At 42.8% G+C, this 26,923-nt stretch overlaps 1 protein-coding gene across 1 annotated transcript; it reads left to right on the forward strand.

Moving 5' to 3' along the window:
* LOC124869173 (fascin-like) lies at nt 1-26,606 on the forward strand. Its single transcript, XM_047366930.1, has 5 exons — nt 1-1,162; nt 19,170-19,326; nt 19,409-19,530; nt 21,363-21,533; nt 25,398-26,606. The coding sequence occupies exons 1-5, from the start codon at nt 343-345 to the stop codon at nt 25,601-25,603; spliced, it is 1,476 nt and encodes a 491-aa protein (XP_047222886.1). The 5' UTR covers nt 1-342; the 3' UTR covers nt 25,604-26,606.
* The last annotated feature ends 317 nt before the right edge of the window (nt 26,607-26,923 follow it).

Here is a 26,923-nt window from a genome sequence, read left to right on the forward strand (position 1 = left end):
CTATTTTTTTCTGTAGAAAATAAGCTGAATGGAGAGAAACAAGAAAAAGGAAAAAAGTGTAGGATGTGCTGGTAAAGTGTACAGACTAAGTCTAAAGATGAGTTACAGGGGGTGGGGTGGTTTGCAAAAACTGGATCAATCTCCCTTCAGCTCCTGTCTGTAAAGGGGCGTGCACAGCATATAAAAAAATCCCAGTCCTGCAGCTCGACCGGAGCAGTGTGGATTTGCAGTCAGGGGATATCCTTTGTCATCATTACCATCTTCTCTCAGAGCAAAGCTGCCCTCTCTGTCTATCCTTTTCTTGGCATTGCTTCTCTTTTATATTGTTGTCTCTCCAGCATCATGTCGTCAAACGGCGCTGACGGGGACTTGCTGCAGATCCCTCTGGGGCTCATCAACAGCGCAGGCAAGTACCTGACGGCGGAGAGCTTCGGCTTCAAGATCAACGCCTCGGCCAGCAGCCTGAAGAAGAAGCAGACCTGGACGCTGGAGCAGACCGGGGAGGACGGCAGCGCCGTTTTCCTTGTGTCCCACCTGGGCCGCTACCTCGCCGCGGACAAAGGCGGCAACATTACCGCGGACAGCGAGACGCGCGGCCGGGACTGCCGCTTCGTCATCACAGCACATGAGGACGGGCGGTGGTCACTGCAGTCTGAGCCCTACGGTCGCTTCCTCGGCGGTAGCGAGGACCGGATCACCTGCTTTGCGCAGACAGCCTCTCCGGCGGAGAAATGGAGCGTTCACCTGGCTGTGCATCCGCAGGTGAACCTTTACAGCTTTGCGCGGAAACGCTTCGCGCACCTGAGCGCCCAGGAGGTGTCCATAGACCGGGACGTCCCCTGGGGCGTCGACTCGCTGGTGACGCTCGTCTACCGAGATCAGCGCTACCATCTGGAGACCTCTGACAACCGCTTTCTGCGCAACGACGGCAGCCTGTCCGCGAAAACGGACAAGGACACCGGCTACATGCTGGAATTCCTCTCCGGGAAAGTGGCATTCCGCGACTGCAACGGCCGCTACCTGGCACCCGTGGGTCCCACGGGGACAATGAAGTCTGGGAGGAGCGCCCGTGTGGGAAAGGATGAACTATTTGGCCTGGAGCGCAGCCACGCTCAGGTGCTGCTGACTGCGGGCAACGAGAAGAATGTCTCTACGAGGCAAGGTGAGGCGCTTCAGAAAAGCAATAAAGGGCCTAAATAAATAAAATTCCTTTAGACCGCTGCAGCGGTGGCGCCACCAATTACCACCCCAATAAATTTGCTGCCCCACCCCACCTCACATTTGGCACTCCCTGACCACACTCTTATATTCAGGGCCCCCATACAAAGATGTGGACCCCCAGAGACTTAACTTTACCTTAAAGGCTTTTAGTTTGAGATGCACCTATCAGAATTTTGATCTCTTATATTTGCTAAGCTCTGACTTGTCAGTACTGAATTTAGCTTATTCTGATACTCTTTAAAGAATAATAAGTAAAATAATTTAATGTCTTAGTCCAACCTTCCTGCCTTGAGTGGTCATTAATTAATTATATTTGAATCAGAGGCAACATCCCACCTTGTGTGAGAGATGCTAAGGTAAATCAAGTTTTGGGTCATTTAAAACAAAGGCAAAATGATCACAATGGAGACATTTTAAACTGTCTTTAGCAATAGCAATTAGCACAGTCAGCATCACTGCCTGTGAACGTCGATCCCCTTGTGAACTACCTACAGAATGAAGACCATTAACTCTGAGATCCTATGATACATTCACTTTTCCTGGTATCTACTGAATCCGCTCGTTTGCCAGTTTGACAAAACTTCCCAAGACAATTGCAAATTGTCACCCCGTGTCAAACGGCTCCCTTTAATACCTGAAACATTTGTTTACGAAACATCCAAAACTGCAAAAGCACAAGATAACAGCCATTATCCATTGACTGTAGCTATAGCTTCTTAGAGCTCTGTGCTTAATCTGACTGCATTCACTCGATAAAAACTACTATGAAGAGTGCTGTTCTTTTTGCAATCACCTGATTCGGTCCCCAGCCAATTTCTCAGTGCATCATTTTTAGGCCTTTTCTGCTTAAAAGTTGATTTTCCTAAATTATTTTTACATTTGTCACATCTATAAAAATTCCTGAATACGACATAATTCCTATAAGTGTCATTATTACAAAAAAAAATTAAAAAATGACATTGTTTTATTGTTTTACTATGCCAGGACTATATGGCTATGTGATGCAACCATCAAAATACACTAAAAGAAATGTATGGTGTATGAGTACTTAAAGCTTGCATATTCATGTGACAGAAGGTCAAAGGTTATGTCATTCTAATTATCTGTGCAATTATCCAACAAACTAAAGCACCTGAGAGTGTTATGGGCTTGCAGTTTTATTAATTTGTTTTTTTTGTTCTGGAATCAAATTAAAGATGTCTTTTGTAATAGATTCATACATCAAAGTAAAAAAATAATTCATTTTTGGGACCCCTGAAACATCAGAGATCTGGGCTTCTACTGCTGTAAGCCCATTCTAAAGTTCAGGCTGGCTTATATGCATATTTGTTTTATTCATAAGCTTTTATATTTATGAAAATATGCTTGTACTATTTTATTGTTATTGCTCAAAATGACAACACTGTACATGTCTGGCACTCACTCCCAGTCCCATTGTCATCCTCCTACCCCCTACATCCATATTTATGACAAGAGCATAGGACAACTAGTTTAGTTTGCATAATTTACAAAAAGAACTTTGTTAAAACAGTAATCAATTTACTGTGTAGAAGAAATTTAAAACAGACTAGTGAACACAAATCTAGGTAAAAATTAATAGAGGGCCTGCTTTTCAAAATCACAGATGCTGAATTTTGCAGGGGGGAAAGGCATGTCCTAATGTACCAAATCAGCAGATTTTATAGGTTTTATAAGGGAAAATTATGATTTTATTTAATCAGACCTACATTTTAAAGCAACATGCCTAATAAACTCCTGAAATTGTGCTATGGCTTTTGGTTTTGTGTGCTGCTTCAAGATAATAAGTGCCCCCCTTCTGGCCACCTCTTGTGAACCTTTCCAGAGACACCACTGCTATGAAGTCACTGCATAGCTGGACTCATGGACCAGAGGAAGTTGTGTGAAAGACTGTAGAAAAAAAGCCCTTATTCATTTCCCTGCACCATGTGATTTTTATTACCATGCTCACTCCCCCAATCCATTTGACCTGTCTTTGCACAACTTAACATTTTCTGCAGTAATTCTACCCCTGCATTGTGGTTGCTGGGCCAGGGTCAGCTGAGGTACACACAGCCTGTGTCATCTATTATCTTAGAATAGACTTAGAACAGAAGGAAAATTAGAACAGGTATTTTTAGGGACCAACAGGGGATGAATTGAAGGTGATACAGAGGAAAGAGGCTGCAAAGAACTGGGTGACTCAGACAGTCCTGCTGAACAGGGAATTTATTTACACCTCATGCCACCTTTTTTTCTTGTTGCCTCTTTGTTTCAGATGGTATCTGCTGCTGGCATGGATAATATATTACAAATCAGCCTGAGTGTGAGGGACAACTGTAATAGTTCAAGAGGGATTTAGACTGTAGAACGGAGGTGCTGCATTAGGTTTCTCTTTGCCTGTGTGGGCTGCTTTCACCTTAAACAGACACTGATGTGCATTTGTCAAACAAACAGTGGATTGAATATAAATGTCTGCATGTGGAGCTGTTCTGTTTTGTTTATTAAAATCTTCAGCTAAAGTTAAATACAATAAAATATATAAATAAAATATATATGAAAAAATGCTATCGCTAAATTTCTCTCATTTCAGCTAGTCTACACTCCCTTGCAGTTTTTTCTTTTGTAATGTAATTTCATGAAAACAGAAGGTCTCTGCCATACTTTACAGTTTTCATAGTTTACAGCTGTACAGTGGTGCAGTTGGTAGCACTGTTGCCTTGCAGCAAGAAGGTCCTGGGTTCAACTCCCAGCCAGGGGTCTTTCTGCATGGAGTTTGCATGTTCTCCTTGTGCATGCGTGGGTTCTCACCAGGTACTTGGGCTTCTTCCCACAGTCCAAAGACATGCCTGTTAAGTTAATCGGTCTCTCTAGATTGCCCTTGTGTGTGAATGTGTGTGTGCATGGTTGTTTCAGAAATTTTGAAATTAGGTTCCATTATAAGGCTGGGCTTATAACCTTATAAGAGGACAGGCTTAAGCAGAGAAAGATGAAACACAAGATGAATCTTCTGACTGGGGGAATGTCCAGGCGAATGGTGGTGGGGCTGAGTATGGAGGTAATAGTGTAGGGATCACTGAACCTGGGGGAGAGCTTCCTGGAGGAGCCCTTCAAATTGATGTCCCGGGTTGACAGCCACACTTCCTGGTCAGGGAAGTACTGAGGTGCGGGGAGCCACCTTAGCCATTGGTTACATGCACTGGTGCGGTTTAAGGCTGAAACTGTCCTCTTCCACACTCGTCTGCACTTGCGGATGTGTGGTTGGACAGATGGGACAGAGATAACCTGTTCATCCCCAGGAAAAAGCAGTGGTTGGTAGCCTAGTGATATTTCGAAGGAGGAAAGACCAGTAGCAGAGGAGACGTGGCAGTTATGCGCATACTCCACCCAGGGGAGATAGGAGCTCCAGGCAGTAGGGTTGGACGAACATAGGCAGCAAAGAGTAGCCATAAGTTCCTGGTTCAGTCGTTCCACCTGGCCATTGGTCTGAGGATGGAACCCAGAGCTAAGGGTGACTTTAGCGCCCAGAGCTGAACAAAACCCCTTCCAAACTCTTGAAATGAACTGGGGCCTCCGGTCTGATAGGATCTCTTAGGAAATCCCATGCAGACGGAAGACGTGCTTGATTAATAAATGGGCTGTTTCTAGAGATGTGGGGAGTTTACACATGGGAACAAGGTGGCAAGATTTAGAGAAGCAGTCAACAATGGTAAGGATGACCAAAAACCCTTTGAGGTTGGCAGACCAGTGACGAAGTCCAGCGCTATGTTGGCCCAAGGTCGTATAGGGATAAAGGTTGTAACAAGCATGCAGGGGGCTGGTTCTGGGACTTATTACTCGCACATACACGACATGCGTGGACATAAGATTTTACATCCTCAAAAACAGAGGGCCACCAAAAAAATCTCCTGATGAGGGCAGCAGTACGACTAACCCCAGGGTGGCACGAGAATCTAGCTGTGTGCCCCCAGTGAATAAGGTGGGCTCGGACTGTACTGGGAACGTACATTTTATTAGTCGGACCCAGTGGCGATTGCTCTAAGACTGCAAGGGAAGCTCAGCTTCCCCTAAAATGTCAAAAAATAAGTGATCAAATATATATTGTTGTGTGTACATGTCATTGACTAAATATGCGCTCAACTTTTGTTCAGAATCAGCTTCTTATCACTGGTAACAACGCCGCTTTCCTCTCACTCATTCCCGCAGCTTCACAGTTCTTTAAACAGTGAGTTCAATAGCGAAGCAAAAATGCTGGGCTTTGTCCCGCCCATCGGACGCTCAGTGTCTCTGGGGGTCTATGGGGCAGTGGGCTGGCCTCAGCTGGCTCGGACGCTCAGCTTCTGCATGATGATTGGATTATCTGTCTGAAGCTGAATCCCTTTTTGATTGACACTGAAATCAGCGAATCAGCGATCTTGAAATTGAGTGAAATTCAGTGCCCCTATAATGCAGGAATGAGAAATGATGGCTTCGACAGGCATCTCCTCATTTACTGAAAACTGCCTAGAAAGGGAATCAGGTTTAATATTCTTTGAACCTGGTCTATAGGGAATGATCAAGTTAAAGCGAGCTAAAAACAGAGACCAACGGTACTGTCTCAAATTAAGGCGTCTGGCCTCCTGGAGATAAGAGAAGTTCTCGTGATCAGTCCAAACTACAACAGGATGTTCAACTCCCTCCAACCAGTGACCCCACTCTTCAAAAGCCAGCTTAATGGCCAAAAAGCTCTCTGTCCTCAACGCCATAATTTTGTTCGTCCGGTGTGAGATGGCAGGACAAGAAAGCACGTGGATGAGGTTCATTATCAGAGTCAGAGTTCTTGGAAATAGACAGCCCCAACCCCCACATCGGAAGCATCAACCTCCAGCACAAACTGTTTGGACGGATCTGGTTGGGAGAGGATGAGAGCATCAGCAAATTTCTGCTTGATTTTTAGAAAATGCTTTTTCGGCCTCTGGGGTCCAACTGAACTTTCTCTTGGTTGAGGTTAAACTTGTTAGGGGAGCAACAGTTTGACTGTAGTTCCTTATGAAGCATCAGTAGAAGTTAACAAAGCCCAGAAAACGTTGTAACTGTTTTCTGGTGGAGGGGACGGGCCAGTCTAGCACCGCCTGGACCTTCTCTGGGTCTGACTTCACCTGCCCGCTCTCTAGGATGTACCCCAGGAAGGCTACTGAAGATGCATGGAACTCACATTTCTCAGCTTTTACAAAGAGATGGTTCTCAAGTAGTCTTTGTAGAACCAGCCTCACATGTTTCTTGTGCGCTTCTAGAGATTTTGAAAATATGAGTATGTCATCCAAGCACACAAAGACAAACTGGTTCAGAAAGTTCCTTAATACGTCATTGATAAGGGACTGAAACACCGCAGGAGCGTTAGTCAACCCAAAAGGCATGACCAAATACTCGAAATGACCTATTGGTGTCTTAAACGCGGTCTTTCATTCATCTCCTTCTCGGATTCTGATTAGGTGATAAGCATTGCAAAGGTTGAGCTTAGAGAATATGGTAGAGCCTTGGAATGGTTCAAATGCAGAGGTCAGCAGGGGTAAAGGATATTTATTTGTATTGGTGATCTGGTTAAGTCCTATGTAGTCAATACAAGGTCTGAAAGTTCCATCATTTTTAGCCACAAAGAAAAACCCTGCACCAAGTGGAGAAGTAGATGGCCTCATGATGACTGTTGCCAGTGATTCATTAATGTATTTTTCCATGCACTCTCTTTCAGGGTTGGAAATGTTAAATAGTCTGCTGGAAGGGAGTGTAGCTCCAGGGAACAGATTAATTGCACAGTCATATGGTCGGTGTGGAGTTAATGAAAGGGCCATTGGTTTGCTGAAAACTACATTAGAAAGATTGAGGATTGTTACCTCATTCCCCATCTCAGAGGACACAGGAGATACATGGGCAGCCAGAAAGCAGGAGGATAGACAATAGGCTTCCAGAACTCAATCCAACCCTGGCTCCAGTTAGACTGGGGATTATGGAGGCAAAGCCATGGGTAGCCCAAAACCACAGAGGACTGTGGAGGAGGAAAAACATATGCTTGGAGTTGTAATGATTCTTGATTAGTGACAATGGACATAGGGAGAGTCAAACGGAAAATGTCTTTATCCGTATTGCCCGCCAATACTCCCGTTACCATTGGCGGGCATTCCCTTTTGGCTGGCACGGGCAATTTGCCACATAGTGCCCAGCTTGGCCGAAGTATAGGCAAACACGGCTCTCCATTCGACGTTGTCTCTCCTCTGGTGTTAGTTGAGTTCGCCCGATCTGCATCGGTTCTTCACAGGTCTGGACAACAAGGGGTTTAGTGGACATACTTGCGGTTGAGGTTACAGATACTGGAGGAATTGGACTTTGCTGTCTTCTTTCCCTGACTCTTTCTCAGAGCCGATTATCTATCTTTGTTGTCAGGGAAATCAATTTATCTAGGCTCTGTAGTTCATCCCTAATTCATCCTTTGTTTGCTCAAAGCTTGGGTAAAGGCTCCCTTAAGGGCCTGATTATTCCAGCCTGAAGAGGCCAATAACATGCGAAAAGCTATGCCAAATTCTACTGCTAAATATGTACCTGTTTTAGACTCCATAACTTCCTGGTGCTTTCTGATCCTGAGTCAGAGTATCCAAAGGGTTGTTTAAATTCAGAAACAAAAGTATGGAAGTCTTGATTTAGTAGTGTCTGAGAATTAAATTTTGCTGAGCACCTTTCCTTGGAGGAGTCCCACCACGTAAGATTTTCTGGAGGCATCATATGGAAAAGAATGAGGGGATCTGCCAAAAAACAAGTGAACATTGCAGCAACCCCCCTGCCAATTTTACCTGCTCAGGAGTAGGTGACAGCACCTCCCTCGAGCGGGAAGTCGTGGGAGGAACTGAAGGTGGGACGGCTGCTGCGCCGGCTGTAGGAGGGGGCTGAGCTGTCGGAAAACTCAGTTAGTTTCTGAACTGAAGCTGTCAGCTGGTCTAGTCGTTGAAAGGCGATGTTTTGTTGTTCAAATACAGGTCCTTCTCAAAATATTAGCATATTGTGATGAAGTTCAATATTTTCCATAATGTCATGATGAAAATTTAACATTCATATATTTTAGATTCATTGCACACTAACTGAAATATTTCAGGTCTTTTATTGTCTTAATACGGATGATTTTGGCATACAGCTCATGAAAACCCAAAATTCCTATCTCACAAAATTAGCATATTTCATCCGACCAATAATAGAAAAGTGTTTTTAATACAAAAAACGTCAACCTTCAAATAATCATGTACAGTTATGCACTCAATACTTGGTCGGGAATCCTTTGGCAGAAATGACTGCTTCAATGCGGCGTGGCATGGAGGCAATCAGCCTGTGGCACTGCTGAGGTCTTATGGAGGCCCAGGATGCTTCGATAGCAGCCTTTAGCTCATCCAGAGTGTTGGGTCTTGAGTCTCTCAACGTTCTCTTCACAATATCCCACAGATTCTCTATGGGGTTCAGGTCAGGAGAGTTGGCAGGCCAATTGAGCACAGTGATACCATGGTCAATAAACCATTTACCAGTGGTTTTGGCACTGTGAGCAGGTGCCAGGTCGTGCTGAAAAATGAAATCTTCATCTCCATAAAGCTTTTCAGCAGATGGAAGCATGAAGTGCTCCAAAATCTCCTGATAGCTAGCTGCATTGACCCTGCCCTTGATAAAACACAGTGGACCAACACCAGCAGCTGACACGGCACCCCAGACCATCACTGACTGTGGGTACTTGACACTGGACTTCTGGCATTTTGGTATTTCCTTCTCCCTAGTCTTCCTCCAGACTCTGGCACCTTGATTTCCGAATGACATGCAGAATTTGCTTTCATCTGAAAAAAGTACTTTGGACCACTGAGCAACAGTCCAGTGCTGCTTCTCTGTAGCCCAGGTCAGGCGCTTCTGCCACTGTTTCTGGTTCAAAAGTGGCTTGACCTGGGGAATGCGGCACCTGTAGCCCATTTCCTGCACACGCCTGTGCACGGTGGCTCTGGATGTTTCTACTCCAGACTCAGTCCACTGCTTCCGCAGGTCCCCCAAGGTCTGGAATCGGCCCTTCTCCACAATCTTCCTCAGGGTCCGGTCACCTCTTCTCGTTGTGCCGCGTTTTCTGCCACACTTTTTCCTTCCCACAGACTTCCCACTGAGGTGCCTTCTGGACAGCAGTCAGGTCGGCAGTCTTACCCATGATTGGGGTTTCGAGTGATGAACCAGGCTGGGAGTTTTAAAGGCCTCAGGAATCTTTTGCAGGTGTTTAGAGTTAACTCTTTGATTCAGATGATTAGGTTCATAGCTCGTTTAGAGACCCTTTTAATGATATGCTAATTTTGTGAGAGAGGAATTTTGGGTTTTCATGAACTGTATGCATCCGTATTAAGACAATGAAAGACCTGAAATATTTCAGTTAGTGTGCAATGAATCTAAAATACATGAATGTTAAATTTTCATCATGACATTATGGAAAATAATGAACTTTATCACAATATGCTAATATTTTGAGAAGGACCTGTAATATCCGTAAAAAGGAATCGTGTAGGGAAAGCAATTGTGAGGGTTCTGACGTGGCACCAGCGGGTGGTCCTGCTTGGTCAGACTGGCCTGATGGTTATGACATATTGGGTTGAATCTTTCTGACCCATGTGCAGAACCACACTCGGAGACCGTTGAAAGTTTGCAAAAGTATTTTGTACAGGGGTCAAGTGGAAGCAAGAATCTGGTGCTGTTGCAGGAGGGTGGAAAACGGCTTTGAGGTGAGGCAGCGATATGGATGGTGAGCCTTGAAGGAGGGGTTTGGTCGGGGGTGTCCGACCCAATGTGTTCACAGGCGCGTCGGAGAGCGGGCAGGCAGGTTGGAGCGACCTGGTGCTGTGAAGGACGGCTGGGAAGTGTTCGTCCGGTAAAATTATGGTCGTCTGAATTTCGGCAGGAGAAGTCTGGGAAGCAACTAGCTTTTCGAAACCACTTATGTGGGACCATCAGGTGCAGAATGCTCATCCCGCAGCTCCTTTAAACGCTCCAGCCTGGATTGATTGCAGGTGCATAGAGCATTCAGCTGCGCACCACGCCCACCAGTATGGAGGACCGATCCTGACAAAATTAAAAATAAAGCAGAAATATATATATTTTGTTTTTCCTTTTCCTTACACATGCCTTTTTTCTTTTGACATTTCTTCGTCTCTCTTTTTCCTTTACTGTATGCATTTCTGCTTCATTATGCAAATGAGGAGGGCTGCCTTCTTCTCTCCAGCTCCTCTCCTATTGGTCAATATACAGGAAGGAGGAGGATCCATGTGCAGGCCGAGGGTGTGTCCCAATTCAGGGGCTGGATCCTTCCAAGTGCGTACTTGTGGGCTGATTACATCACAGCGCGGCGGTAAGGTCTGTCAGATGCTGCCGACAAACGTGTCCTTCTTTTGCCTGATTTGAAGGATGCGTTGTGAGTATCCTTCGCGGTCCATCTTTTCCCATGATTCATTGCGGGTCGAAGCGGTTTGGTCAAACAGGGGCAGCCATGGCGGACCACACTGGCAAAAGCTGTGAGTAAACTGTGAAAAATTACACTTTCTGTGACACAAATGAACTTTTACAATGTTTTTAGTGCGGGAATATAACTGTGTAGAAGTGAAAAATCTGCTTGATTTATCAAGACATCGCTTAATTTCAAACGTGCTCCGACGTGTTCGGAGTTTTCCGCTCCCACCGTAGTAACTGCCAGTTTACTTCGCCAGTCCTACCGGCGGTGGAGCGAGCTAGACCCGGTAGAGATCTGACCGGACTATCGGCACTGAGCTCCTGCTGCCAGTCATCACAGTGAACGTTAAACACAAGTGATTTCTAACAGTTTATGTTAGTATTATTTTAATGTATTGTCTCATTTGTTCATGTAAGTCGATTTGACATTACAGGTGATATTAAAGTTAACCTGAATAAATGGACGATTTTATGTAATCCTACCGAATCGCTGAAGAGTGTGATTGAGAATAAATAAGCTTTTAAATATTCATTTTTGATAAAGAAACGTGCTATATGTGTTTTTAAAAGTATATTTATAATTCAGCTAGCATTATAATTCGTGATTCCAGGTACAGCTGAAGAGAAATACACTTTCAAATGCAAGCAAATCTCAGTAAAGAAGTGAAAAGTTTGAAAGAGCTTGTTTTAGGTATTTGCATAGAAATATTTTAATATGTTCTGCAAATTAAGACAAATGGAAAATTAAAAAAGGCATTTGTTACACTGATATTAAGCAAGATGGTTTTTTTTTTTTTTTTTTTTTTATTGTTTAGGGACAAAGGAGCAGACGGGCCAGTTTATTAAGCTCAGGGGTGAGAACCACCACCTTTTTACTGGAGCTAAAAACTCAGCCACCGTGGCTTGGAGGTACAATAGCAACATTCTTTGCAGTCAGTTTCTGTCCAGTTTCAAAATCTCCTAACTTTCTGCCCACTGCTCTGGAATTTTTGGACATTCTGGTCAAAGGTGCGCTCACCTTTGTTCACGCGGTGAAACGCCGGAAGAGAGGGAAACGGGCTGGGGTGCTGGTACGTCTTTGCCAGTGTGGACTACGAACACCGTTACCTGGAATATTTCTCTCTAACGTGCGCTCACTTCCCAACAAATTGGAGGAACTACAACTGTTGTTGGGGAAAAACAGGGACTTTTATTCATCGGCAGTTTTGTGCTTCACGGAGACGTGACTGTGTGGATTAATACCGGACTCTGCGCTGCAGCTGGCAGGATTCCAGCTCTACAGAGCGGACAGAGACACGGAACTCTCCGGCAAAGCGAAAGGTGGAGGAATCTGTTTTTACCTCAACAGTGGTTGGTGCAACGACGTGACAGTGATTCAGCAGCACTGTTCTCCAGACCTGGAATCCTTCATCATAAACTGTAAGCCTTTCTATTCCCCCCGTGAGTTCGCTTCGTTCATCCTGGTCGGTGTTTACATCCCGCCGCAAGCTAACGTGCAGGTCGCACAGCGCATGCTCGCCGACCAGATACTGAGTCTGGAGCGGACCAACCCGGACTCCTTAGTAATCGTCGTTGGCGACTTTAACAAAGGTAATCTGACCCACGAACTCCCCAAATACAGACAGTTTATAAAATGTCCGACCAGAGAGGACAACATTCTGGATCACTGTTACACCACCATCAGAGACGCTTATCACGCCGTCCCACGTGCTGCACTGGGCCAATCCGACCACATCATGGTCCACCTGATTCCTGCATACAGGCAGAAACTAAAGCTCTGCAAACCTGTTGTGAGGACGACAAGGAAGTGGAGCAGTGAGGCTGTGGAGAATCTCCAGGCGTGTTTAGGCTGTACAGACTGGGATGTGTTCAGGACTACTACCAACAGTCTGGACGAGTACACAGAGGCTGTGACTTCCTACATCAGCTTCTGTGAGGACAGCTGTGTACCATCATGCACCAGGGTGAGTTACAACAACGACAAACCCTGGTTCACAGCTAAACTCAGAAGGTTAAGACTGAATAAGGAAGAGGCCTTCAGGAGTGGGGACAAAGACATATACAGAGAGGCAAAGTACAAGTTTGGCAAGGCAGTGAAAGAGGCCAAACGACTGTACTCTGAGAAGCTCCAAAACCAGTTCTCAGCCAACGACTCTGCGTCTGTCTGGAAAGGGCTCAAGCAAATCACCAACTACAAGCCGAAAGCCCCCCACTCCATCAACAACCGACGCCTCGCCAACGACCTGAACGAGTTCTACTGCCGCTTTGAAAGACAAAGGGACAGTCCTGCAACCATCCCCCACGACGCCCCCCAACAGCTGCAGCCACAATCCACCACCCCCACCTCCCCAACCTCAAGAGGGGCCTTGGCACCTCCAACCCCCACCCTGACGTTCCCCCCCACCAGCCCCCTACCCACGCCGAGGACGGCTCTTTCCATCCAGGAGAGGGACGTCAACAAACTCTTCAGGAGACAGAACCCCCGGAAAGCTGCTGGTCCGGATTCTGTCTCACCAGCCAGCCTGAAGCACTGCGCTGATCAGCTGTCTCCAGTCTTCACAGACATTTTTAACACCTCACTGGAGACATGTCATGTGCCAGCCTGCTTCAAGTCCTCCACCATCGTCCCTGTTCCCAAGAAGCCAAGGACCACAGGGCTTAATGACTTCAGACCCGTCGCCCTGACCTCTGTGGTGATGAAGTCCTTTGAGCGCCTTGTGCTCTCACACCTAAAAGACATCACCGACCCCCTCCTGGACCCCCTGCAGTTTGCCTACAGAGCCAACAGGTCTGTAGATGATGCAGTCAACTTAGCCCTTCATTTCATCCTCCGGCACCTGGACTCCACAGGAACCTATGCCAGGATCCTGTTTGTGGATTTCAGCTCTGCCTTCAACACCTTCGTCCCAGTTCTGCTACAGGAGAAGCTCTCCCAGCTGAGTGTGCCCGACTCCACCTGCAGGTGGATCACTGACTTCCTGTCTGACAGGAAGCAGCGCGTGAGGCTGGGGAAGCACGTCTCTGACTCCCTGACCATCAGCACCGGTTCCCCCCAAGGCTGTGTTCTCTCTCCTCTGCTCTTCTCCCTGTACACCAACAGCTGCACCTCCAGTCACCAGTCTGTCAAGCTTCTGAAGTTTGCGGACAACACCACCCTGATCGGACTCATCTCTGATGGTGATGAGTCCGCGTATAGATGGGAGGTGGACCATCTGTTGGACTGGTGCAGCCAGAACAACCTTGAGCTCAACGCTCTAAAGACAGTGGAGATGGTTGTGGACTTCAAGCAGAACCCAGCCCCACCTGCCCCCATCACCCTCTGTGACTCTACAATTGACACTGTGGAATCTTTCCGCTTCCTGGGAACCATCATCTTCCAGGATCTCAAGTGGGAGCCAAACATCAGCTCCCTCATCAAGAAAGCCCAGCAGAGGATGTTCTTCCTGCAGCAGCTGAAGAAATTCAACCTGCCAAAGACTATGATGGTGCACTTCTACACAGCCATCATTGAGTCCATCCTCACCTCCTCCATCACCATCTGGTACGCCGCTGCTACAGCCAAGGATAAGGGCAGGCTGCAGCGTGTCATTCGGTCTGCTGAGAAGGTGATTGGCTGCAGTCTACTGTCACTCCAGGAACTGTACACCTACAGGACCCTGAAGCGGGCAGGGAAGATTCTGGCTGATCCCTCCCACCCCGGTCACAGACTCTTTGAGACTCTCCCCTCTGGCAGGAGGCTGCGGTCCATCCGGACCAAAACCTCACGCCACAAGAACAGTTTTTTACCATCTGCCACCAGCCTGGTTAACAAAGCCCGGAAACCACCCTGACATTCTCCCTTTCCCCCACACCCCCCCTGTTTTTGCTGACAGGACACCTGTAACCTGCAACTCTATGCGTTACATTAACGTTCAGCATGGACTCCTGCTTTACTTGCACAATGATCATCTGCACTGTTGTATTGCTCTTGCATCTTATACTGCTCTATACTTACTCTCACTCACTTAAAACTGTGCACATATATTTATATTATATTGTAGATATGTTTATACTGTTTAATTTGTATTGTATTGCACCGACTACGCCAAAACAAATTCCTTGAATGTCCAAAAACGTACTTGGCAATAAAGCTTTTCTGATTCTGATTCTGATTCTGAACTTTCATAAATATCCATCCAGTGATTAACATACTTCTTTTGGTTTTCCCTCTTTCTGTTTGCTTGTTTAGGACAGTTCTGGAGAAGATGGTCCAACAGGGGAAGGTCACCCCCTTGCAGGCCAAACAAAAGTGGGACAATATGAAAAAGAAATATAAAGTTTGTTCAGAAGTTCTCATGTCACACACAAATAAAAAATATGTCTAAAAGTCTTATTGGTTTCTCTGTTTTGTCAACTCTTCTTTTATTCCATCTAACTTTAGGATTGCAAGTATCCAGGGTCAGGAGAGGGAGTCAGTGAAAAGCCCACTGCTGCTACTTGGCCCTGGTTTGTCCTTATGGATGAGGTGTTGGGACAGAGGTCTTCCACAACGCCTCCTGTCCTAATTGCCTCCATCCCTGAGGACACTCCAGGGCCAAGTAGAGCGGTGGGCAACCAGATGGAGAAGGAAGACAGTGAGCCAGCAGGAAGGGATCAGAAAAGAAAGAGGGACAGAGATGATGGAGTTGATCAGGGAGGACATGAGGGCACAGAGAGTGGACAGACTGTTTTCCATCTTAGAAAGAATGGTACTGAAATAAAGTGCTATATAAGAAATAACATTAAGTTTTGTTCAGATTGTTTCTTAAAGTTTTAAGCTGTTCTAATAAATTTCAATATTGTTTTTGTCACCATTGTATTTTATTTCCATCTGACCTAACAATACATCAACTTCATTTAAATTTCTAAACACAGTTCATTTTGAAAATTACAAATAGCATTTAAACAGAATGTGGAAAAAAAGAACATTCAAACAGATCAAGATTACAAGACAAAAGGCATAAAATAAAACTATGTACAAATATTTACAATGGCGACAGCAGGATCAACCTGAGTGACCGGTTCCTGGAAAAACCTCTTCAACAGAACAAAGTGTCAGATGTCTTTCTGAACAGAAAGTCTGGTGGTGTGGCTAAATCTCTCGCAAGGTCAGAGACTTGGATGGGATGCTGCAACTGAGACCTGTGGTTTGTCTTTCTGGATGGTGAGCGAAGCATCACACAGGTGGTCTGCAGATGTTTGTGATGCCTCTCTCATCCATCAAGTTTAAAGGACTGGCTGGACCACATCACTAATCAGGAATGTAATCAGGAATATGCAGAATTAGAAGATTGTGCTCACAAAATATGACAATTACTTATACCCCTCAAACATTAATCACATCTATAATATTATACCTGCCTGCATACAGTAGTCATGTTCTGGTGGTGTGTGTATATATATATATAAATATATACAAATATATATATATATGTATATATATATACATATATATATATATATATATATATATATATATATATATATATTATATACACACTGCTGAAAAAAAATAAAGGGAACACTTAAACAACACAATATAACTGGCCCGTCTGCTCCTTTGTCCCTAATCAATAAAAACATCAAATAAAAAACCATCTTGCTTAATATCAGTGTAAAAAAAGCCTTTTTTAATTTTCCATTTGTCTTAATTTGCAGAACATATTAAAATATTTCTATGCAAATACCTAAAACAAGCTCTTTCAAACTTTTCACTTCTTTACTGAGATTTGCTTGCATTTGAAAGTGTATTTCTCTTCAGCTGTACCTGGAATCACGAATTATAATGCTAGCTGAATTATAAATATACTTTTAAAAACGGGCTGCATGGTGGTGCAGTTGGTAGCACTGTTGCCTTGCAGCAAGAAGGTCCCGGGTTCGATTCCTGGCCTGGGGTCTTTCTGCATGGAGTTTGCATGTTCTCCCCGTGCATGCGTGGGTTCTCATCGGGTACTCCGGCTTCCTCCCACAGTCCAAAGACATGCCTGTTAGGTTAATTGGTCACTCTAAATTGACCTTAGGTGTATGAATGAGTGTGTGCATGGTTGTTTGTGTGTTGCCCTGCGATGGACTGGCGATCTGTCCAGGGTGTACCCTACCTCTTGCCCATAGACTGCTGGAGATAGGCACCAGCTCCCCCGCGACCCACTATGGAATAAGCGGTAGAAAATGACTGACTGACTTTTAAAAACACATATAGCACATTTCTTCATCAAATATGAATATTTAAAAGCTTATTTATTCTCAATCACACTCTCCAGCGATTCGGTAGGATTACATAAAATCGTCCATTTATTCAGGTTAACTTTAATATTACCTGTAATGTCAAATCGACTTACATGAACAAATGAGACAATACATTAAAATAATACTAACATAAACTGTTAGAAATCACTTGTGTTTAACGTTCACTGTGATGACTGGCAGCAGGAGCTCAGTGCTGATAGTCCGGTCAGATCTCTACCGTGTTTCGACCCGCAATGAATCATGGGAAAAGATGGACCGCGAAGGATACTCACAACGCATCCTTCAAATCGGGCAAAAGAAGGACACATTTGTAGGCAGCATCTGACAGACCTTATGCGCCGCACTGTGATGTAATCAGCCCACAAGTACGCACTTGGAAGGATCCAGCCCCTGAATCGGGACACACCCTCGGCCTGCATATGGATCCTCCTTCTTCCTGTATATTGACCAATAGGAGAGGAGCTGGAGAGAAGAAGGCAGCCCTCCTCATTTGCATAATGAAGCAGAAATGCATACAGTAAAGGAAATAGAGAGACGAGGAAATGTCAAAAGAAAAAAGGCATGTGTAAGGAAAAGGAAAAACAAAACATTTACATTTCTTGATGAAAACACATGTTTAATGAAAAGGAAAAACAATATATATATACATTTCTTGACGTAAACCCATGTGTAAGAAAAAGGAAAAAAAAAAACATTTACATTTCTTGATGAAAACACATGTTTAATGAAAAGGAAAAACAATATATATATACATTTCTTGACGTAAACCCATGTGTAAGAAAAAGGAAAAAAAAAACATTTACATTTCTTGATGAAAACACATGTTTAATGAAAAGGAAAAACAATATATATATACATTTCTTGATGTAAACGCATGTGTAAGGAAAAGGAAAAAAAAAACATTTACATTTCTTGATGAAAAACGCATGTTTAAGGAAAAGGAAAAACATAATATATATATTTCTGGATGAAAACGCATGTGTAAGGAAAAGGAAAAACAAAATATATATATTTCTGCTTTTATTTTTAATTCTGTCAAGATCAGTCCTCCATACACCAGCAGACCCCCACCCGGAAAAAGACAGACTCACACAGACACATGCACCCACATCGTGACAAAAATGGACCTCTGCCACCATAAAATGTCATTCTTAAATTGTAGTGATTTATGTGAACTCTATGTTATAAACCTTTTAACAGCCATTAAATTTGTATTGGGTGACTGACAGAGAGGCCAATGATTATTTACACAAGATATGAAGGATGGAGGTGGTGGGCTACAATTGAGCTTTCCGTATAAAACATACTAACAAGTAATTGTAAAATATTTCTGGTCAGTGTAACTGCTTGATCTAAAAGAAAAGTTGTGTAAAAAAGTTTTGGTTTTCTCTTGTTTTTCTGTTTTGATCTTTTACTTGTTATGTTCCAAAGGTCCCTTGTGATTTTTAGTTTCTATGTTTTTTTCTATGTTCAGCTTGATTTATGTTTATTGGTCTCCTACCCTTAGCTCCACTGCTTACCTACTGCCTCAGCTGCTCTACATTATCTCCTGATTAACACATTGGCAACCCATGTCATTCTCCAGATCTCCCTCAGCATTTAGGCTCTCTGTTGGTCATTATAATCCACTGGATTATTCAGTTTCTGTTCAGTCTGATTTCTGGTGCCTGTTTTTTCCCTGTTGTTCTACTAGTTTTTCCATCCATGCCCTATTTCCTATTTTCTTCAAGCCGAGCCATAGGTTTTTGCCTTTTGTTTTCATTTAAACTATTCAGTTCATCATGCCGCTCCTGAGATCCTGTCTGTGCTTTGGTCCAGTTCCTAATTCATAAACCCTGACATCTTCTGCAGGTTACATATTAACACTTTCAAACTTCATAGTACACTGTCACTTTAATCGTTCTAGACCCTTCTGCAAGGTTTTTGGAATGAGTTATATATACTTTAGACCACTGATGGACATTGATTCTGTTATTTTTGAGTCTCTTTCGCTGCTCTTTTGGTTCGGATGTCTCGACCTTATGTTCACAAACTTTAATTTTTCAGAAAGATAGCCTTACATTTGACTCTGCACAATTTGGTATATGCAACTCTATGGATGCTTTCTCTTTTCTTGTCTGAAATTTTATGAAACATTGCACAGTCTGGGAAGGCTTTAATTCCCTAGCGATGAATGAAACCTCACAACAGACTGCTTTATTTTCCAGGCATGGACCTTTCAGCCAATCAGAATGAGGAAGGGGACCAAGAAGTCTTTCAGTTGGAGATGAACCGTGAAGACAGGAAGTGTGCTTTTAGAACTGCTGCTGGGAAATACTGGACACTGACAGCAACTGGAGGACTGCAGTGCACGGCCTCCACTAAGTAATCACCCACCTATTGTGTGATATTGTATGTATCCTAAGAAAAATACAGATAATAACCATATTTGTAATTTTTTTGTCAGGGCTGCTAACACTTACTTTGAACTGGAGTGGCGTGATGGTTGTGTGTGCATTCGTGCAGCCAATGAGAAGTATGTGATCGCCAAGAAGAACGGCCAACTGGCAGCTGCAGTTGACAATACAGGTGACTATTGTTTCTGATATTTCTCAAATGTTTTAAAGTCATGACACAGTTGTAGATGGTAAAAGTACTGTGTTAGGTTTTTTTTTTTTTTGTAAATAGAAATTTGTGGTGCCAAGTTCGAAAAATCAACTGCAATCTGCTGTCTTCCATTTACCTCAGAGGCAGGAAGCTACATCTGGGAATGACATCAACCCCAACTCAACCAAGTTCCGTGTAGAAATCAGAAAAACAAATATTTCCTAATCGTTGTGCTCTGTGACAAAGCTAACCACTACTTGGAATAAAACCTAATAACGATATATCTCTCAGCATTTTGTGCAACTGTACCCACATGTTGACTATCAAAAGCCTGTGATGCATACATTTGAAAGAAGAAATAAACAGTTTTTAGTCCAGCAGTCATTAAATTTGCTATTGCACAGCAACAATCTTAAATTTCAGGAAGATTTTTAGAGTGAGAATTACTAAACAAACTAAGCACACCTTTCCTCATCAATTCTGATTATAAAATGCAAAAGGGCTGTCATACAAGTCATAAAAGTTAGTTAAGGGGCAGTAATAAATTACTTACTTGCATTTCGGACCATATATATCTGAATAAATGAGTTGCACACATAGCATTGTTAGGGATTTGCTAGTTACCACAGTAACTGAATATACAAAACGGAGGGAAACACATTGTTGTCAGTTTGTATGTCTAATAGAAGTGGTTAGCCTGGTCCTTGATCATAGCAGTTACCAATTCCCACTGGTCTTGCAACTGGAGCACAATTAGGTTTGATGTGACATCATTTGATCCAAATTCTGACTTCTTATAAAAGTGAAACACATCTTCAGATCTGATGCAACCAACAACTATTTACAACAGCATTTCATTTTAAAATGTCCTTAAAACTATAAAAAAGATTTATAGTTTAAACTGCGCATTGGAGGATATATAAAAATTCTGAGTCTGGGAAACAAACAAAAAAAAAGTTGTGTAATGACACACTGTCTCAAAGCTTGAATTTTAGTAAGGCTGCAATTAACAATTATTTTGCTAAAATTTGTGCATGCTGTTGCTGCAGGTCACTACACCGTTTTCAATTAAACCAGTGTGCATGATCAGTTTACCACATTTGCTTTTAAAATTTGAATCAATGCTCCGGTATACTCTATGTAAAAAACTTCTGTTTACTTCTTTATTTGTTTGTTTGTTTTTTTTTTTTTGGTTTTGATAACTTGGGGCTTTTTTCTTAAAATTGCATAATGCAGAGATGCTTGAGCTCATGAGATAATTTACAACCTGCAAATGTCTCTTAACTCGCTCATGGGAAAGAAGAGCCTCTAAAAGTGTAGTTAATTTGTTAGTAGAGGCTTCAAACTTTGAACTTGCTGACTTCCCTTTTTGGGTCAGCCGCATCACAATATTTAAATCTGTGTTCAGCTCGTCAATATACAATTTCACACCCAAAGTAATATCTTTTCTAGCTGTGGATATTTCAAAATTTCCTTACACAGTATGTTTTTAAAGAAAATATTCTGCTTGTGGTCATACTCATGGTCATCTTTTTTGTGTTTTTGGTGCCACCTTTTAAAACACCAAAACATTTTACCGAAAGAGAAAAGTATTCGTACCAGCACAGACGCCTTTTGGAACTTCATGATTACCTCTCATGTGAAAAGGAAACATTATTCTCTTTTTCCCCATTTACAGTTTTTTAAAACTGGCAAAAACAAAAGTTGCAAACAAGCTTCATGTAGTTAATTTATTCACAATAAGATAATTAAGCCTTTAGTATAATTAGTATAGGTATTGGTCCATATCAGCTATCAATTAATTGTCATTTCAGGGGAGGCTGAGCAGTTCCTAATGAAGCTGATTAACCGTCCAATTATCGTTCTGCGTGGAGAGCATGGTTTCATTGGAGCTCGTAAAGCTGGTCTTCCAACCCTTGACTCCAACCGGGCATCCTATGATGTTTTCCAACTGGAGTTCCATAACGGTGCTTATTCCATCAAAGGTAAGTGGAAGTAGTTAACATTCAAGCATATTTAATAATTTTTACATGTCACATGCTTCACCAGGAACAGTTCCTTTTCAAAGTAAAGAAATTATTTAACTGAAAAGTATGTGGAATATACCATTTTCTTTGAAAAGTACCTGAGGTTCTCTAAGAACAAAATTAAGGTTTGTAAATCTCTGCTACATGTTCATCTCTGCAGTCTTATAGAAGATCTATGTTATATTTTCACACAGTAACAAAACACTTCTTTTCTTTGTGCATCCAAACTGTCGTAGAGATGCAATAATGTTGCTTTGTGGCTAGATAGACTTTGCCAGTCTTTATCTCTTTTAAAAGCATTTAATTAATTTTACAATTTCCTTTCAGTTGTATTCAAGCTAGTAGCTCATAATTTCATTCCCATGTTCAAAATCAAGAAATAGGTGAAAATGTGAAACAAACCATAAGTTAGCAAGAGTGATGATAAAAATGGAAAATCTAACTTGGGCTTTATGACTTAATACAATAGCCACCCAAGAAGGAAGTAGAGATCTCCAGCTCAAACATAAGCTCATAAGGGAAAGATTTATATGGCTATTTGCCCATTGAGGAGGAGGAACCCAAGAGAAATGTTTGAGAACAGTAGATTGGAGATATTAACACAACGGCACTCCATGCAGGGATTTAAAATCACTGTATGGGAGACCAGTCTGTTTGTCACTGACCACAGTGGCCAATGAAAGTTTGCGACAAAAACTGTAATCTGAAAAACTAAAACTCTGACAAACGTCAAGTAGAAGTTGTTATTTCTGCTCCAGTTCTGACCAGCATTGTGATGCTAATACATATGGGTGTGCATTAGTATGTTTCTGATAACTGTCTCATTAGAGCAGCCTTCCATGCTTTAGTGTCTGTAAAATGACAGAAGTCTCCCTATTTTACACAAAAATCAGTCTGTGTTTTACTTGTGATGGTTGAACTGCTCTTCAGCAATTTAGCTGTGAAAACATTATTTATTGAACAGCAGTCTGTCACACAGCTCATACGTCTGCTAACAATTAGGTTTTTGTTCTCAACAACATGCCATTATGGCCTTACAAGTCACTTCAAGCTAATGCTAAATGTGATGGCTAAAAGGGTGGGTAACATGCAAGGGAAATGTTTAAAATGACCAATTATTGATTTAATTTAGCAATGTAATATGTGAATATCAGCATCCTTTCTGTAGTGACAGAAAGCACATAAAAAAGTAAGTTAAAACAACATATTTTCTTAACAGAGAAACTTTAAGCTCACAAACAACACCTGCAGTTGCCTCAATAAACGGTCCAACTACTGACTCATCTTGAGCTATCTGTCATCACAGTGGCATGAACTGTGTTGTGTCCTCATCTCAATTGTTTAGAAAGGTGTAGAATAAAAAGGTATTTTTGGTGAAGAAAACAATCTGTCTTCAGTTTACCGTTAGTTAAGTTCTGTGGTTTCAGGCAAACACATCATCATCAATTTATGGTAATAATTTAAATTTTAGTGGGGCATGGCTCCAAAGGCTCTTTTTATGTAAAAAGTGTGTTTTACAACTAACATTCTGTTTTAAACAGTGGAAAGGCCAATTGTGATTTCATACTTTTGAGGTGTATAATGTACCCTGCCTCTTGCTCATTGACCAATGGAGGAAGACAACAGCCTCAATGTGAACAAGCAAGGATTAGGTGGGCAAGAGAAATAGACTTCAAGTTCTTTAGATTTTCTGTTTCTAAAATATGGTGATATTTACCAATTAAGCTACAGCTTTTAAGCTTTTTTTTCCTTTATCTTACAACCTTTGATAGTCACATTCACAGTTCCACACTAACCAAATCCTAGAACTAAGTCCTCTGTATACATTCCAAGTTCAAATAGAATGAAGTAGATTAGAGGAACAAATTGTTGGCCTTAATAATTTGACAGAGTTGCATTTACCAACACGTTTTGCACAAAAGACTTATTGAAAGCAAATTTTTCTTCATAATTGGAAGAATATTATATTTAAAGTTCAACTGAGACATTTTTTGAGACCGTTTTGCAGAAATAGACCTACACCTATATATACATTGCTCAAAAAAATAAAGGGATCACTTAAACAACACAATATAACTCCAAGGAAATCAAACTTCTGTGAAATCAAACTGTCCACTTAGGAAGCAACACTGATTGACAATCAATTTCACATGCTGTAGTGCAAATGGAATAGACAACAGGGGGAAATCTTTGGCGATTAGCAAGACACACTCAATAAAGGAGTGGTTCTGCAGGTGGGGACCACAGACCACTTCTCAGTACTTATGCTTTCTGGCTGATGCTTTGGTCACTTTTGAATGTTGGTGGTGCTTTCACACTCGTGGTAGCATGAGACGGACTCTACAACCCACACAAGTGGCTCAGGTAGTGCAGCTCATCCAGGATGGCACATCAATGAGAGCTGTGGCAAGAAGGTTTGCTATGTCTGTCAGCGTAGTGTCCAGAGCCTGGAGGCGCTACCAGGAGACAGGCCAGTACACCAGGAGACGTGGAGGAGGACGTAGGAGGGCAACAACCCAGCAGCAGAACCACTACCTCCGCCTTTGTGCAAGGAGGAACAGGAGGAGCAATGCCAGAGCCCTGCAAAATGACCTCCAGCAGGCCACAAATATGCATGTGTCTGCACAAACGGTTAGAAACCGACTCCATGAGGATGGTATGAGGTCCCGACAAATGGGGGTTGTGCTCACAGCCCAACACCGTGCAGGACGCTTGGCACTTGCCAGAGAACACCAGGATTGGCAAATTCGCCACTGGCGCCCTGTGCTCTTCACAGATGAAAGCAGGTTCACACTGAGCACGTGACAGACGTGACAGAGTCGGGAGACACCGTGGAGAGCGACCTGCTGCCTGCAACATCCTTCAGCATGACCGGTTTGGCAGTGGGTCAGTAATGGTGTGGGGTGGCATTTCTTTGGAGAGCCACACGGTGCTCGCCAGTGGTAGCCTGATTGCCATTAGGTACCGAGATGAGATCCTCAGACCCCCTGAGAACCATGTACTGGTGCGGGTGGCCCTGGGTTCCTCCTAATGCAGGACAATGCTAGACCTCATGTGGCTGGAGTGTGTCAGCGGTTCCTGCAAGATGAAGACATTGAAGCTATGGACTGGCCCGCCTGTTCCCCAGACCGGAATCCGATTGAGCACATCTGGGACATCATGTCTCGCTCCATCCACCAACGTCACGTTGCACCACAGACTGTCCAGGAGTTGGCGGATGCTTTAGTCCAGGTCTGGGAGGAGATCCCTCAGGAGACCATCCTCCGTCTCATCAGGAGCATGTCCAGGTGTTGTAGGGAGGTCATACAGGCACGTGGAGGCCACACACAATACTGAGCCTCATTTTGACTTGTTTTAAGGACATTACATCAAAGTTGGATCAGCCTGTAGTGTGTTTTTCCACTTTAATTTTGTGTGTGACTCTAAATCCAGGCCTCCATTGGTCAATAAATTTGATTTCCATTGATGATTTTTGTGTGATTATGTTGTCAGGACATTCAACTTTGTACAGAACAAAGTATTCAATGAGAATATTTCATTCATATAGATCTAGGATGTGTTATTTGAGTGTTCCCTTTATTTTTTGGAGCAGCTTATGTATATATATATATATATATATATATATATATATATGTATATATATATATATGTATATATATATATATGTATATATACTGGGGCAATCACAATAATTTCTCTATTCCCTTACAATGAATTACATGCTTGTCTTATCGTCTTGATTTAATGTCTTCTGGCATTCTGCATGGCAGAATGCATCACTTGTGTGTGTTCTTGGCTTTATTAAGAGTGTTGTTTGTCCAGACTTCCAGGGGAAGTACTGGTGCGTTGGAGACGACTCCGCAGTGGTATGCAGCAGCCCCACACCTGTCCAGTTCCTGCTTGAGTTCTGCGATCTCAACAAAATGGCAATTCGAGCTCTGGGTGGGAAGTACCTTAAAGGCGACCATGCTGGAGGGCTGAAGGCCAGCGCAGACTCTGTGGATAGCGCCACCCTCTGGGAATACTGAGAAATTACGTTTTTTCTCTGCACAATGCTTCAAACTATTGATACTCAATGTATGCAGATTTTTTTCTTATGTGTGTTTGCATTTGTTTGGATGGCTGTGTTGTTTTGAATGTCATTTCACCGAGGTGCTGCAGACATTTTCTTTTCTAATAATGAAGTAATCTTCCAGGGTTCCTACTGGAGATTTCCAGCGACTTGTCGATGTTCTGAATGTGTCGCCACACATCATTTGGTTGACGTCCAGTCAAACTTACACAAGCTATACCTAATGGCTCTACCTATCTGTGGTGACTGCTGGTATAGCATGTAACATGTAGAACGTTGTAACTCTAAACTTTCAGTATCAAGTTTTCTGCTGCTATCAATTCCTCCTGGCTATATTCTCTGCTCTCATTTCTTGCTGTCTGTCGAAACACATCTATATAAGACACCAGAAGAAGCGATGTCAATGGTTTGTATTTGTTGGCTGTAAATAAGGCTTTCTCTACTGCTTGAATGCTTCAAAACATGATAACCATGGAAACGTTGAAGGAGAATACGGATGGTAAATCTAGGATTTGCCCATGTGCTGCATTTCAAATGTAAGCAAGGCTTTACACACTCATTGAATCTCTCTCCGTTTGCCTCTGAGAGCTTATAATATCTCCCATCATTTGAGGGTGGATTCTTTATATAATACTGTTAAAAGCACAGGTGGTAGAAGAAGATCTTTATAAGCACACAGTATACATGGATGCACATACCTTATCTTGAACTGTGAAATGACAACGAATAATGATCATTGGAATAAAGATGTGTCTGTTTAAAATAAATCAAAAGCACATGTTTTTTAATATCAGGGGTGCTGCTGCTGGTGTGTAAACACAATGGTAGAATCATCATCCCTATGGATCCTATTGTTGCTGTGCCTTCAGTAGAGTACATGTACTTGTTTCTCATTCATGCTTTTTCCATTTTACTGAACCAAACAAAACTTCAATAAAGTTCTCTCTTACACAGTTAAACTTTTCTTGGATTATTTTCTCGTGGTCATCAAGGAAAAGTCTATACAAAAGAAAAAGTCTATATTCCTTACACCATTGTTTCCAGAAGACATCCGAAAGATACTGGACCTGTCTCCATCTGCGTCTAACGTACTGATCATCTTTGTTGAATGCTCCAGGTGGTAAATCTGGTTTGACTTTGAGTAAAAGCAGATGATTAGATGTGTTCCACGGCTGGGACGTAAACCACACTGCTCCTCCTGAAGCCGGGGTTCGACTATCGGCCGGACTCTCCTCTCCAATGCCCTGGCGTAGGCCTTACCAGTGCATTGGTAAGG

Source organism: Girardinichthys multiradiatus, chromosome 5 (genome assembly GCF_021462225.1).
Source record: "Girardinichthys multiradiatus isolate DD_20200921_A chromosome 5, DD_fGirMul_XY1, whole genome shotgun sequence".
NCBI classification, from domain to species: domain Eukaryota; kingdom Metazoa; phylum Chordata; class Actinopteri; order Cyprinodontiformes; family Goodeidae; genus Girardinichthys; species Girardinichthys multiradiatus.